The sequence below is a fragment of the Ascaphus truei genome, chromosome 4 (genome assembly GCF_040206685.1).
Source record: "Ascaphus truei isolate aAscTru1 chromosome 4, aAscTru1.hap1, whole genome shotgun sequence".
Taxonomy (NCBI): domain Eukaryota; kingdom Metazoa; phylum Chordata; class Amphibia; order Anura; family Ascaphidae; genus Ascaphus; species Ascaphus truei.
The window spans coordinates 411388808-411400946 of record NC_134486.1 but is presented as its reverse complement, the minus strand read 5'-3'; the positions used below and the strand labels follow the sequence as shown (position 1 = coordinate 411400946).

The window sequence follows — 12139 nt, the reverse complement described above, 5'->3', positions numbered from 1 at the left end:
TCGCCCGGGGGTTAAATCCACTCGCCCGGGGCGAGCAAATGTATAGGTTTGTCGAACACTGTATATATATAGAATTTTTTTTTTTTTTTAAGTATACTGTAGCAGGAGCAATAATGAGCCACCTGGGCAGATCTCTTTAAATACAGGCAGTGTAGTGCGGTTGTTCCTGGTCTGCAGACAGACACTGTGTCTGAGGGTGGTAATGGTGGTGTGTGTGTCTGTGTGTCTGTGTGTCTATATATATACTGTATGCTGTGAAATACTTTGCTCTGCTGTTCTGGACTTTCTACTGTTGGACTTTGATTAAGAAGAGTTAGATGTTATTCTGCTGCACTTGGTTGATGAACTTTGGCAAAATAAAAGCCTATATTTACTTTCCCAACAAAAGTCTCCTGTCCTAACCTCTGCAGATGTCCCTTACAGTACATATACAGTGGAGTTAAATAATACAATTTAATTCTACTAATGACAAGCAAGACTATGGGGTAAATTCTATATAATCCAATGGGGGTCGTTCAATCTGTTTTTAGCCCCACCAAAAAAACATTGACGTGAATGGCCCAAATGGCCACTTTGGAGTATATAGAATTTACCTTTAAGACTAAATATTTACCCTTACTGTAAGACCAAATCGTAATTGCTATCCATGTGTCTCTCCATTGTCAGGTTTCTAATTTATTTGCTCGGGATGAGCTAGCAGAAATCACTCAGGGATTAATATCAGTAATGAAGAAAGAGCTTCCACGACATCCTCCAACCTATGATAACCTTTATGAGTATTTTATATCCCGAGCCAGAAAGAATCTACATGTTGTTCTCTGCTTTTCTCCAGTAAGTATTTACTCTTTCTTTAAAAAATAAAAAATAAAAATGATATATATATATATATAATATTTATTGCAGAATAAATGAGTTCTTCAGTATTAAGTGATAATTTTTTTTATTTGGACTAACAATTTATGTCACAGGACAAGCTTTCGAGAGTTCTCCTCTCTTTCTCAGGTCGGCAATACTGATTAACAGAAGAACATGGTTAAAACAGTGTAAGGGAGAGCAAAAAACAAACAAACAACCGAGATGTATTGTAGATAAGGGGGATGATAAAGTGTTTGTAGCCATGGAAGTGTGACAAGGAAGAGCATGGGGGGGGAGGGGATGCTGTGGGGGGAGATGGGGGGGGGGGAAGAAGGTGAGGATAAGAAGAGAGACAGGTAGGGTAATTACAAACAATTCTGATAGCATGTGAGCAACCCCATATCCGCATTAAGTCCTTTTATTTTTGTGTCAAAGAGTCTTATCATTCTGAGTTCAAATGTTTTCCGTTCTTGGGTGCGTTTCAACATTCCATTGAGAATTTTGATTTTTAAATCATTTATGGAATGATCTGGTTGTGAGAAATGATGTTCCACTGGCGAGCAGTATTTTCCTCATTTGTGGCGGAGTACAGAGTATCTGTGCATATTCATTCTGCCTTGAATTTTTGGGCTGGTTTCCCCAATGTAGCATCCTTAGTCACATTTGTTGCATTGAATCATATACACCACGTTCCTGGATGTGCAGCAGTATGATTGTGATGGTGAGGGGGTACCCAGGTCAATAATAAAGGTATTATGCCCGGCTGGGTGCCCATGAGCCATATTGGTGTGTGAAGTGTCAGCTCTGCAAACCAGTTATGGCATGTGCACTGTATTTCAATAAAGATGTATGTGTGTGTTTTACTGTTCCAGGAGTGCTAACCAGCGGAGATTCACAGGGCATGAGTTTCAGGTATGATTTTACGGTAGAGTGTTGTCACGGTGTGTTTTGGTTGAAGGGGGCCAGGCTTGCTGGTTACCCCAAACCATGTACTCAGGAATCCTACCAGATTCCTGGGGACATGAAGATACAGACCACCGGAAAAAATCCTCCCTAGGAAGCAGTTTGCAGATCTCCCTGCTTCAGCACAGACCAGAACAGTAAGAACATTAAGACCGGGCAGGGGGAAATCACATTTCAGGTATATGCCCAAACCCCCAGAACTCAGTAAAGGGGTTCAGTGTATCTCCCACCAGGTATAAGGTGGCAAGAGGAAAAAATGTTTTTAAACTCAGTGCTTGAGATATAAAAGTGGTTGTGTCAGTCCTTCTGCAGCTCAAGACACCTGTTCCACTGGTCAGCCCTAGTTGTGGGCTAAGGAAATCTCTGAAGTCTTTCTTTTCCTTGGTCATCTCCCTTGTGAGCTAAGGAATCTCTGCAATCTTTATTTTCCTTATTTCAACTCCCTTTTTGAGCTAAGGAATCTCCTTCCTGTTTCTCAGAACAGGCTTTTTCTGACTGTCATCAGCCAGGTGGAATCTGGTTGATTGCTGGTGTACACTTCACCAGCAAACTGCTGGATTAGAGGCAAGTGTTTCAACAGTGATAAATCCCTGTTACAAACAGCTATTAAGATTATGGGGCCTATGCACAAAGCTCCGATAAGTCACTTATCACCACCTTATCGCTATAAAGTCAGCGATAAAGTGACATCACATCCTTTTGAACTAATATAACTTATCACATGGTACTGCAACCAATGGGATTGTCTTCAATCCCATTGGCTGTAATACTATGTGATATAGCCATGTGGCTTGAAGGATGTGACGTACCGCCCTTGGAGATGACGTCACATCCTTCTCCAAAAAATTGTTTGTCATTTTGCTGGCTTGTTTTGTATTTTTTTTTCTATTGATTAGCGTTTTTAATTAATGATTTCTTGTTTTGGCTTTTGCTTTTAAGTGATGTGTTAGATAGTCGTTTCAATAATTAATTGATTTGTTGGCTACTGGTTGAAATTAATTAATTGTTTAGTTGGTTACTGCTTGTATTTATTTAATTGTCTGGCTAGTGTTTTTATTTATTGAATTGTGGTGTTTAGGTGCCTGTGTTTGATTATTGTTGAATTTTGGCCATCATGCTTTTTGATTAGGGTTACCTTTGAGTGCTATAGTGGCTTATCATGCCCATATTATATGGGTATGATGTACCCCTATGCCAATCAATGGGTACAGGGTAGATATAGTGGGTCCAGGGTGGGTGGTTAGGCCTCCAGGTAGGGTAGTGGGGGACGGGGGTTAACCCCTTAATTACTATAGCGGTTATTAACCACTACAGTGATTAAGGGGTGAGGGGCCATTAGATTGTATTTTTTTTAATGTAGGAGGACATGGCCCTGCAGTATGCTGACGAGGATGCCCTTCATGATAGCAGGGGTAAGTAGAACGTTTTCTATTTAGTTTATTTATGCTTCCTGGCTAATGTTTGATTTAATAATGGGCAAATGGATAATAGTTATTTTGCCCATTACTGTACTGTACATGTTTGGTGGGGGGAGGTGTATTTAATAATAATAATAATAATAATAATAATAGCATGTTCTTATATAGCGCTGCTAGTTTACGTAGCGCTTTACAGAGACATTTTGCAGGCACAGGTCCCTGCTCCATGGAGCTTACAATCTATTTTTTGGCACCTGAGGCACAGGGAGATAAAGTGACTTGCCCAAGGTCACAAGGAGCCGACACCAGGAATTGAACCAGGCTCCCCTGCTTCAAACTCTCAGTGCCATTTATTGAAAGGTATGCTATATTTACTTTTTTACAATAGGATTGGTACTGCAGGCCATCGGAGACCACTCGAGGACACCCGTACACCCATGGGGACCAACCGAGGACCCACGGGAACCACCTGAGGACCCCCGGACACCCATGGGGACCACCCGGGGACACCTATGGGGCCCCCAGACACCCATGGGAACCACCCGAGGGCCATCACACATCCATGGGTATAATTTTTATTTGGGACAGAGGGGATGAATGAAGGGCCAAGTACCCGCTTCAATCACCCATTCTACCCTCAATAAAGCTACGGTTGTGCCTTAACACCTTCATTGCCTTTCCGGCTACCCGCTAAGGTAATGAAGCTGCTTTAATATAAATGTTATTATTAGTGTATGGGTACAGGGGGTCTCCTGGGCTGAACCGCATTGATTTCAGCCTCGGGGACCCCCTGCTTCCCAAGATACAGGCCCCATTATGGGGTGCCGGTGTCTACTATGCATTGAAATGTGTCAAGTGTCACGTGACCGTGGGAATCAAATGCATAGGAGATACCGGCACCCCATAATGGGGCCTGTATCTTGGGAAGCAGCGGGTCCCCAAACCTCAAATCAAAGCGGTTCTGTTCCGGAGACCCCTGCTCATCTACACTAGTATTAAAATTAAAATTTTAAAAACATACATTTCGGCCGAGATTTGCTCAGGGAGAGGCGGCTCTCTCTCTCTGCAGCATCTAGAACTCGCCGGGTGAGCCCTTTTCAGAGGGGTGATCATCTTGTCACCGGCTACTCACCATTTTTGCAAATTTTGCTATCACTGGTATTTAGGGCTTTCTGCATACCGTGATAGCAATGCTGTCAACAATGGCGATTTAAAAACAATGGCGATTTTTTTCTGTTGGAGTTTATTTATTTTTATTTATTTATAAAATATTTTACCAGGAAGTAATACATTGAGAGTTACCTCTCGTTTTCAAGTATGTCCTGGGCACAGAGTTAATACAAATGGTTACATGGTTACAAATACCGTTACATAAATGAACAGGGTATACATTATATACAAGACATTGCGTGCACAGTAAAAGAAAAGATACATTATAGGCTTATGTAACAGTTACAGACCAGATTAAAATGTGAGACAGTCTTAGATTTGAAAGAACTTAAACTGGTGGTGGATGTGAGAGTCGGTAGGTGGTTGCAGTTTTGGGGTGCACGGTAAGAGAAGGAGGAACGGCCGGATACTTTGTTGAGCCTTGGGACCATGAACAGTCTTTTGGATTCTGATCTCAGATGATAAGTGTTGCCTGTGGTAGGGGTGAGGAGCTTGTTCAGATAGCTGGGTAGCTTGCCCATAAAGAATTTAAAGGCAAGACAGGAAAGGTGAACTTTGCGCCTAGACTCGAGTGATGACCAATCTAGTTCTTTGAGCATTTGGAGTGATGTGTATTGTAGTTGCATTGGAGAACAAAATGACAAATTGAATTGTAGAGGGTGTCAAGTTTGCTAAGGTGGGTTTGAGGTGCCGAGCCTTATACTATGTCTCCATAGTCAATAATTGACATTAGCATCTGCTGTGCGATACGCTTTCTGACCAGGAGACTTAGGGAGGATTTGTTCCTATAAAGTACACCTAGTTTGGCATAGGTCTTGGTTGTCAGGGTATCAATGGGCATCCCGAATGTTAAGTGGGAATCAAACCAAATGCCCAGGTATTTAAAACTAGTGACAGGTATTAGGGTGGTGTTAGTGTTGGTTCTAATCTGGAGCTCAGTCACTGGAAGCTTTAAAAATTTAGTCTTGGTCCCAAATACCATTGTTACAGTCTTGTCAGTGTTTAAAAACAGTTTGTTGTGGGAAATCCAGTTTTCGAGTCTCAAAAAGTCAGACTGAAGTATGTGTTGAAGGTCAGAGAGGCTATGGTTGTGTGCATATAGGATTGTGTCATCTGCATACATGTGTATTGAGTCTTCCTTACAAGCTGTGGGAAGATCATTGATGAACACTGAGAAGAGTAAGGGCCCCAGAACAGAGCCTTGCGGGACACCACAGGTGATATCCAGGGGGGTTGGAGTTAGACATACTGGACACCTAACAAGCTCCTATTGAACCCCCAAAATAACCACAATATATATATGGCTCAGGGGCTTACAACAATATTGGCCAAAAATGTTAAACTAAAAGACCATTTTACTTGATATTTATACATATATATTTAGGCACTGTACCGTGTATGAGTTTCACTGGATGTGCTAAAAACTGAGCTCTGTCTGTGTTTTATGTTCTGTCTCTGATTTTAAATATATATTGCCATGCTCAGTAGCACTCCTCTGTGACACTCATATGCTTATATATATGTTGTGGTTATTTTGGGGGTTCAATAGGAGCTTGTTAGGTGTCCAGTATGTTTTACAATTGTTGTTCAGCTATTCTTGGCTGATTGGAGGGCGGCAACCTCCTACCTAATTGTAGCTCACCCCCTCCAATATTTAAATGGTTAAGGGCTCACTCCATAGCATCTTCCACTCAGGGGAACTTGCTGGCTTGCAGTATGGTTCTGACAACTCTAATACAGAGTGCTTTTCCTGGTAATGTACAGGTTATTAAAAGCTTCAATCAGACTTAGAACTTTGCAACTAATATTGACAGATTTACTATAAATCATTCTTCCTGTTACTACACAGGTTATTAAGAATTTATATTAGCGTTAGGGATCCCTGTATTGTGGTCTGCCGTGCAGTTGGCTCAGGGGCTTACAACAATTTTGGCCAAAAATGTTAAACTAAAAGACCATTTTACTTGATATTTATACATATATATTTAGGCACAGTACCGTGTATGAGTTTCACTGGATGTGCTAAAAACTGAGCTCTGTCTGTGTTTTATGTTCTGTCCCGGGTTGGAGTTAGAGCCTGAGATGGACACATGTTGGGATCTACCTGATTGGTAGTACTGAAACAAGTTTAAATGATTATTCCCTATTCCAGAGCTCTGGAGTTTGTTAAGCAGGATAGCATGATCAACAGTATCAAAAGCATTTGCAAAATCTAGGAATATTGCACCAGTGAGTTGTCCCCGTTCCATTCCACACTGGATTTCATTGCAAACTTTTAGCAGGGTAGTTACGGTGGAGTGTTTGTCGCTTTTTCCTCCGCAATATAACAAAGATACGCCCTTTCCTCTGTTGCTCGACTGATAAAACTCTGACTCAGGCCCTCATTCTCTCCCGTCTTAATTACTGTAACTTCCTGCTGTCCGGCCTTCCTGCCTCTCACCTGTCTCCCCTACAATCTATCCTAAACGCTGCTGCCAGAATCACTCTACTCTTTCCTAGATCTGTCTCAGCATCACCCCTCATGAAATCCCTCTCATGGCTTCCGATCAAATCCCGCATCTCACACTCCATTCTTCTACTCACTTTTAAAGCTTTACACTCTTCTGCCCCTCCTTACATCTCAGCCCTAATCTCTCGTTATGCACCATCCAGACTCTTGCGTTCTTCTCAAGGAAGTCTTCTTTCTACGCCCTTTGTATCTAAAGCCCTCTCCCGCCTTAAACCTTTTTCACTGACTGCCCCACACCTCTGGAATGCCCTACCCCTCAGTACCCGACTAGCACCCTCTCTATCCGCCTTTAAGACCCACCTTAAGACACACTTGCTTAAAGAAGCATATGAATAGCACTGTGGATATTCTGAACACGATACATAAAGCTTGGCCCCCTGCAGATGCACTTACCAGAACTCCCTCCTACTGTCTCTGTACGTTCTCCCTACCTAACAATTAGACTGTAAGCTCCTCGGGGCAGGGACTCTTCTTCCTTAATGTTACTTTTATGTCTGAAGCACTTATTCCCATGACCTGTTATTTATATTATCTGTTAATTATTTGATTACCACATGTATTACTACTGTGAAGCGCTATGTACATTAATGGCGCTATATATATAAAGACATACAATACAATACAAAAACCAGATTGGAATTGGCTAGGGAAATTTGTCTTGGTATAGTAATCGCTTAATTGGGAGTGGACACATTTTTCCATGACTTTGGATAGAATTGGGAAAAGTGAGATTGGCCTGTAGTTTGAGACAGTGTTTTTGTCCCCACTTTTGAAGATTGGGACAGCTCTTGCAGTTTTCTATGTCTTAGGGATGTGGCCTGCTGACAGGATAGAGTTGACTATGGAAGCAATTGGTTTGGCAATGGCTGGGGTACCAAGTCGTAGGAACCTAGATTGTAGTAAGTCAGGTCCACATTGGCTGCTTAGGTTTAATTTGAGGAGCGCTTGTGTAATCTCCTCTTCGGATACTGGGCCAAATTGAAAGTTGTGGGCAGTGTTGGGAGGAGGTGGGGCTATGTGGGTACTCCCTGGATGAGATTCAGGTTTGTGGTTTGGGCTGCGTTTCGCTAATAAGCTAGTGGCACACCTCACAAAGTAATCATTGAATGCATTTGCAATGTCAGTGGGGTTTGTCAGAGTAATATCCCCCTTAGTGATATTACTTGGTTGTTGATGGTAAGAAGGCTCGAATATATTGTTGATATCCTTCCAGAAGTTAGCTGGGTTTGATGTATTTTGATGGAAATTGTCAGAGTAATATTATGCTTTTGCGTGCCTTGTTTGCCTTGTGCACATGTTCCACAGGCATCTGTAGTGATTGAGATCCTTGGTAGTGCCAGTTACATTGTAGCTTTTCCACAAGGTATCCCTGAATTGGTAGAGTGCTATAAGGTGAGTTGCAACCCATGGAAGGCGGGCCCCCCGTACCATTATTTTGCGTAGTGGAGCATGGGTATCGCAGAGTTTTAAGAACTCGGATTGGAAATAGTCGAGCTCAGAATCAGGGTCAGGAATTAAATCGATTCTGTGCCATGGGCAGTTGGTAAGGTCATCCAGAAACTGTTGTGGGTTAAAGTTTCTAAATGTTCTAGTGAGGAGAACTTTGGGGCTTGAATGGGGCGGTTTAATTTTCTTTACACAGTACACTATTGCATGGTCACTGAAAATATCAGGAAGGATGCCAGAGGATTGGATTCTGCTGGGGTTTGAGGAGAGAATCCAGTCTAGCAAGGAATGGTTATGCGATTTCAGGTTTATCCGTGAGGGTTTGGAAATGAGTTGCGATAGGTTAAGCGACTTGAGTTGTATCTGGATTTTGTGATTTTTAGGGTCAAGCCAATTGAAGTTGAAATCCCCATGAACTAGCAGCTCACTCGTCTCATTCAGAGAAGAAATGGAGCCAAGAAACTGGGAGATATCAGTTAGGGATTGTAGAGGGGCTTTAGGGGGGCGGTAGATGCCAGCAAGCAAGATGGGCTTAGAAAAGGGAAGGCAGATTTTGCCAACTAGAGTTTCAAAAGAGGGTGGGCTTGGGGGGCAATTTAACAGTGTAAATTGTAAGGTGTCAGCAATATATAATAACACCCCTCCTCCTCTCTTTGACCTATCTCTCCTAGAAATGGAGTATCCCTGAATGGCGATATTTGCATCGGGGGTTTTAGGGGTTAGCCATGTTTCTGTAAGAATGATGGCTTTGGATTTATGCATAAGGCACCATGAACTTAGTTCATCCAGTTTGGGCAGCAGGCTCCGGATATTTATATGGGCGACAGATAGCCCTTTTTGGAATTTAAAGGTGGAATACTCAGGGGTATGGGACAGAGCTGAAATGGGAAGACCTGGGTTAGGTTCAATATCACCTGCTAAGAGAGTAATAGTATGAGTAGAAATTTGGATAGTTGTTTGCAAGTTGTAAATTTGTGGTGTTTGCCATTAGAGTGAGCAGTGGTTGGTGTGCTGGTTCTTAGAGTTCTTCACCAACATTCAGTAGATAGTGCAAGGCTTTTGAGTAGTCCAGGGTGTATGGTGATGTTGGGTGTGGGCCAGGAGGGAGGAGTTTGTAGTGGATAGAGGGAGTAACATCTCCATGAGGCCGGAGAAAGAAAAAAGTTAAGATACATAGCAGGTTCATTATGCCAGAGGTAGACAGTGCTGCATGGAGCTGTTGTGAGCAAAGTGAGTGTGTGCAGACTAAACAGCAGGGGTGTGCCTGTTTCTTGTCAAATGTTTTGCTGCATTGTAATGCTAGAGTTAATTCAGGGTTTCAGTGGATTGAGTGGGTGTGGGAGGTAGTTTTGTGCAGTCAGTTTTGGGAGATGCTGCAGTGAAATAAGTTGTAAAGGGGGGTGTTGCAGGGTACATGCAACCACACGTGGGTTTTCTTGATAAGGCTTATTTATTGAGCCTTAAAAATTACAGCACACAAAAACAAAACCGCTTCTTGTCAGCATACAAAAACAAAATAGCTTCTCTTCAGCATAGAAAAACAAGACAGCTTCTTTTCAGCATGCAGGATACAGACAGTTCATCAAACATGTACTTTGAAAACAGACCTTGTAGAAGTAATCTTACTTCAGCATTTCACTCCTCTCTCCTGAGCAGCTAGCCTGCATGTGCGTACAGCCTGGGGGTTTTAAAACACCTTCATGAGGCAGCTGGGCTCAGACTAATTAACTCAGCTGAAAGTTAACCTCCTCACTGCTGCACTGCAGACCTACACATAGATCTGCCAGACATATGGCTGGTGACGTTTATTTACCCTGTCACCTTCCTCCCCTGTCAGTGTGTGGTTGGGGCCACGCGCGGCTGAAGCCCGACCATCTGCCCCTTCTCTAGAGAAGAAATCAGCATTCGCATTTTCTTTTCCAGGTCTGTGCTGAATCTCAAACGAGAAGGTTTGGAGGGCCATATACCACCTGGACAACCTAGCATTAGAGTCTTTCATAGTAGTTAACCACTTCAATGGAGCATGGTCTGTCACCCGAGTAAAATGGACTCTTGCCAGGTAATGCCTCAAAGCCTCGATTGCCCACTTTACCGTGAGGCACTCCTTCTCAATCACTGAGTAGTTTTTTTCCCTCGGGAACAATTTCCTACTCAGAAAAAGGATTGGATGTTCCACTCCCTTAAACTGTTGTGACAACACTGCCCCTAGCTCTATCTCTGATGCATCGGTTTGCACTACAAAAGGCCTGTTAAAGTCTGGGCTTTTAAGGACGGGACCCTCTAATAGGCACCTTTTTATGTCCTCAAAGGCTCTCGGACACTCCCTTGACCATACCACTTGTGTAGGGGCACACTTTTTTGTGAGGTCCGTTAATGGGGCTGCAACTTCCGAGTAGTTGGGGATGAACCACCGATAATACCCTGCTAAACCCAGCAGAGAGCGTACCTACGTTTTTGTTTGTGGGGTTGGAACTTCTTTCAGGGTAGCTACCTTATCGGCTAGTGGCCTTGCTTTTCCACCTCCCACTGCATACCCTAAATTTTTGGTTTCCGCCTTACCTAAGGCACATTTCTTAGGGTTGGCTGTGAGCCCTGCCTCTCTTAGAGATTTGAGGACCGCTTTCAGCCTATTTAGATGGGCCCGCCAGTGTTTACTATAAATGACAATGTCATCTAGGTAGGCTGCGGCATAAGCCCTATGAGGTCTCAGCACTTTATCCATGAGCCTGTGAAATGTGGCTGGGGCTCCATGCAGTCCAAATGGCATTGTCACAAACTGGTATAAACCCATGGGAGTGGCAAAGGCTGTTTTGCATTTGGACTTTTCCTCTAAAAGTATTTGCCAGTATCCTTTGGTTAAGTCCAGCATGGATATATATTCCGCGTTACCAAGGGCGTCAATTAACTCGTCCACCCTTGGCATCGGATATGTGTCAAACTTGGATACCGCATTGACCTTTCGGAGGTCCACACAAAATCTTACCTTCCCATCGGATTTAGGGACCATAACTAGCAGACTACACTACTCACTGCATGATTCCTCAATCACGCCTAAGTGTAACATTTCTTGTATCTCCTTCTCTACCAGGGCCTTACAGCTTTCAGGCAACCTATAAGGACGGGAACGTACTTTTACCCCATGTACTGTCTCTATCACAAGTGAAACTAAATTAGTTTGCCCTGGTAAATCAGAAAAAACATCATTGAATTGTGTAATTATTTCTAACACGTCCCCTTTTTGTTCAGAGGACAATTGTCTACCCATTGAAACTTCCTCGTCACCACAGATGTTCCCCCGTGGGGGCTGAGGACCCAGGTCCGTTTCCTCCACCACCGGGTGGATGAATAGAGACCGCTGCACCTTCCAGGGTTTCAGCAAGTTCACATGGTAAATTTGTTTACCCTTCCTGGACCCTGGTTGAGCAATCTCGTAATCCACATCACCCGTGCGGTGGAGTACTTCGAATGGGCCCTGCCATTTGGCTAGGAGTTTGCTCTCACAACTGGGTAACAATAACATCATCTGGTCTCCCGGGTGAAACACTCTCATACAAGCATTTTGATTGAAATGTCTCTCCTGACTGTCCTGGGCTGATCTAAGATTCTCCCTAGCAAAATGGCCGACCACATCTAGGCACTTCCTAAGGTCTAGTACATATTGCAGGGTATTCTTAGAAGGGGACCGCTGTTCCTCCCAGGACTCCTTTAGGAGGTCTAGGATACCCCGGGGTTGGTGACCATACAGCAGTTCAAATGGAGAGAATCCCGTGGAGGCCTG

General features: G+C 43.3%; 1 protein-coding gene across 4 annotated transcripts in view; it reads left to right on the top strand.

Annotated features, from left to right (window-relative positions):
* The window catches only part of DNAH8 (dynein axonemal heavy chain 8), a 1091167-nt gene that overhangs the window by 844986 nt on the left and 234042 nt on the right, over window positions 1-12139 (top strand). For all 4 annotated transcript variants that reach the window (XM_075598772.1, XM_075598771.1, XM_075598773.1 and 1 more), the window contains one exon: window positions 667-831. In XM_075598772.1, coding sequence (XP_075454887.1) covers window positions 667-831 — 165 coding nt within the window. The remainder of the gene's footprint in view (window positions 1-666; window positions 832-12139) is intronic.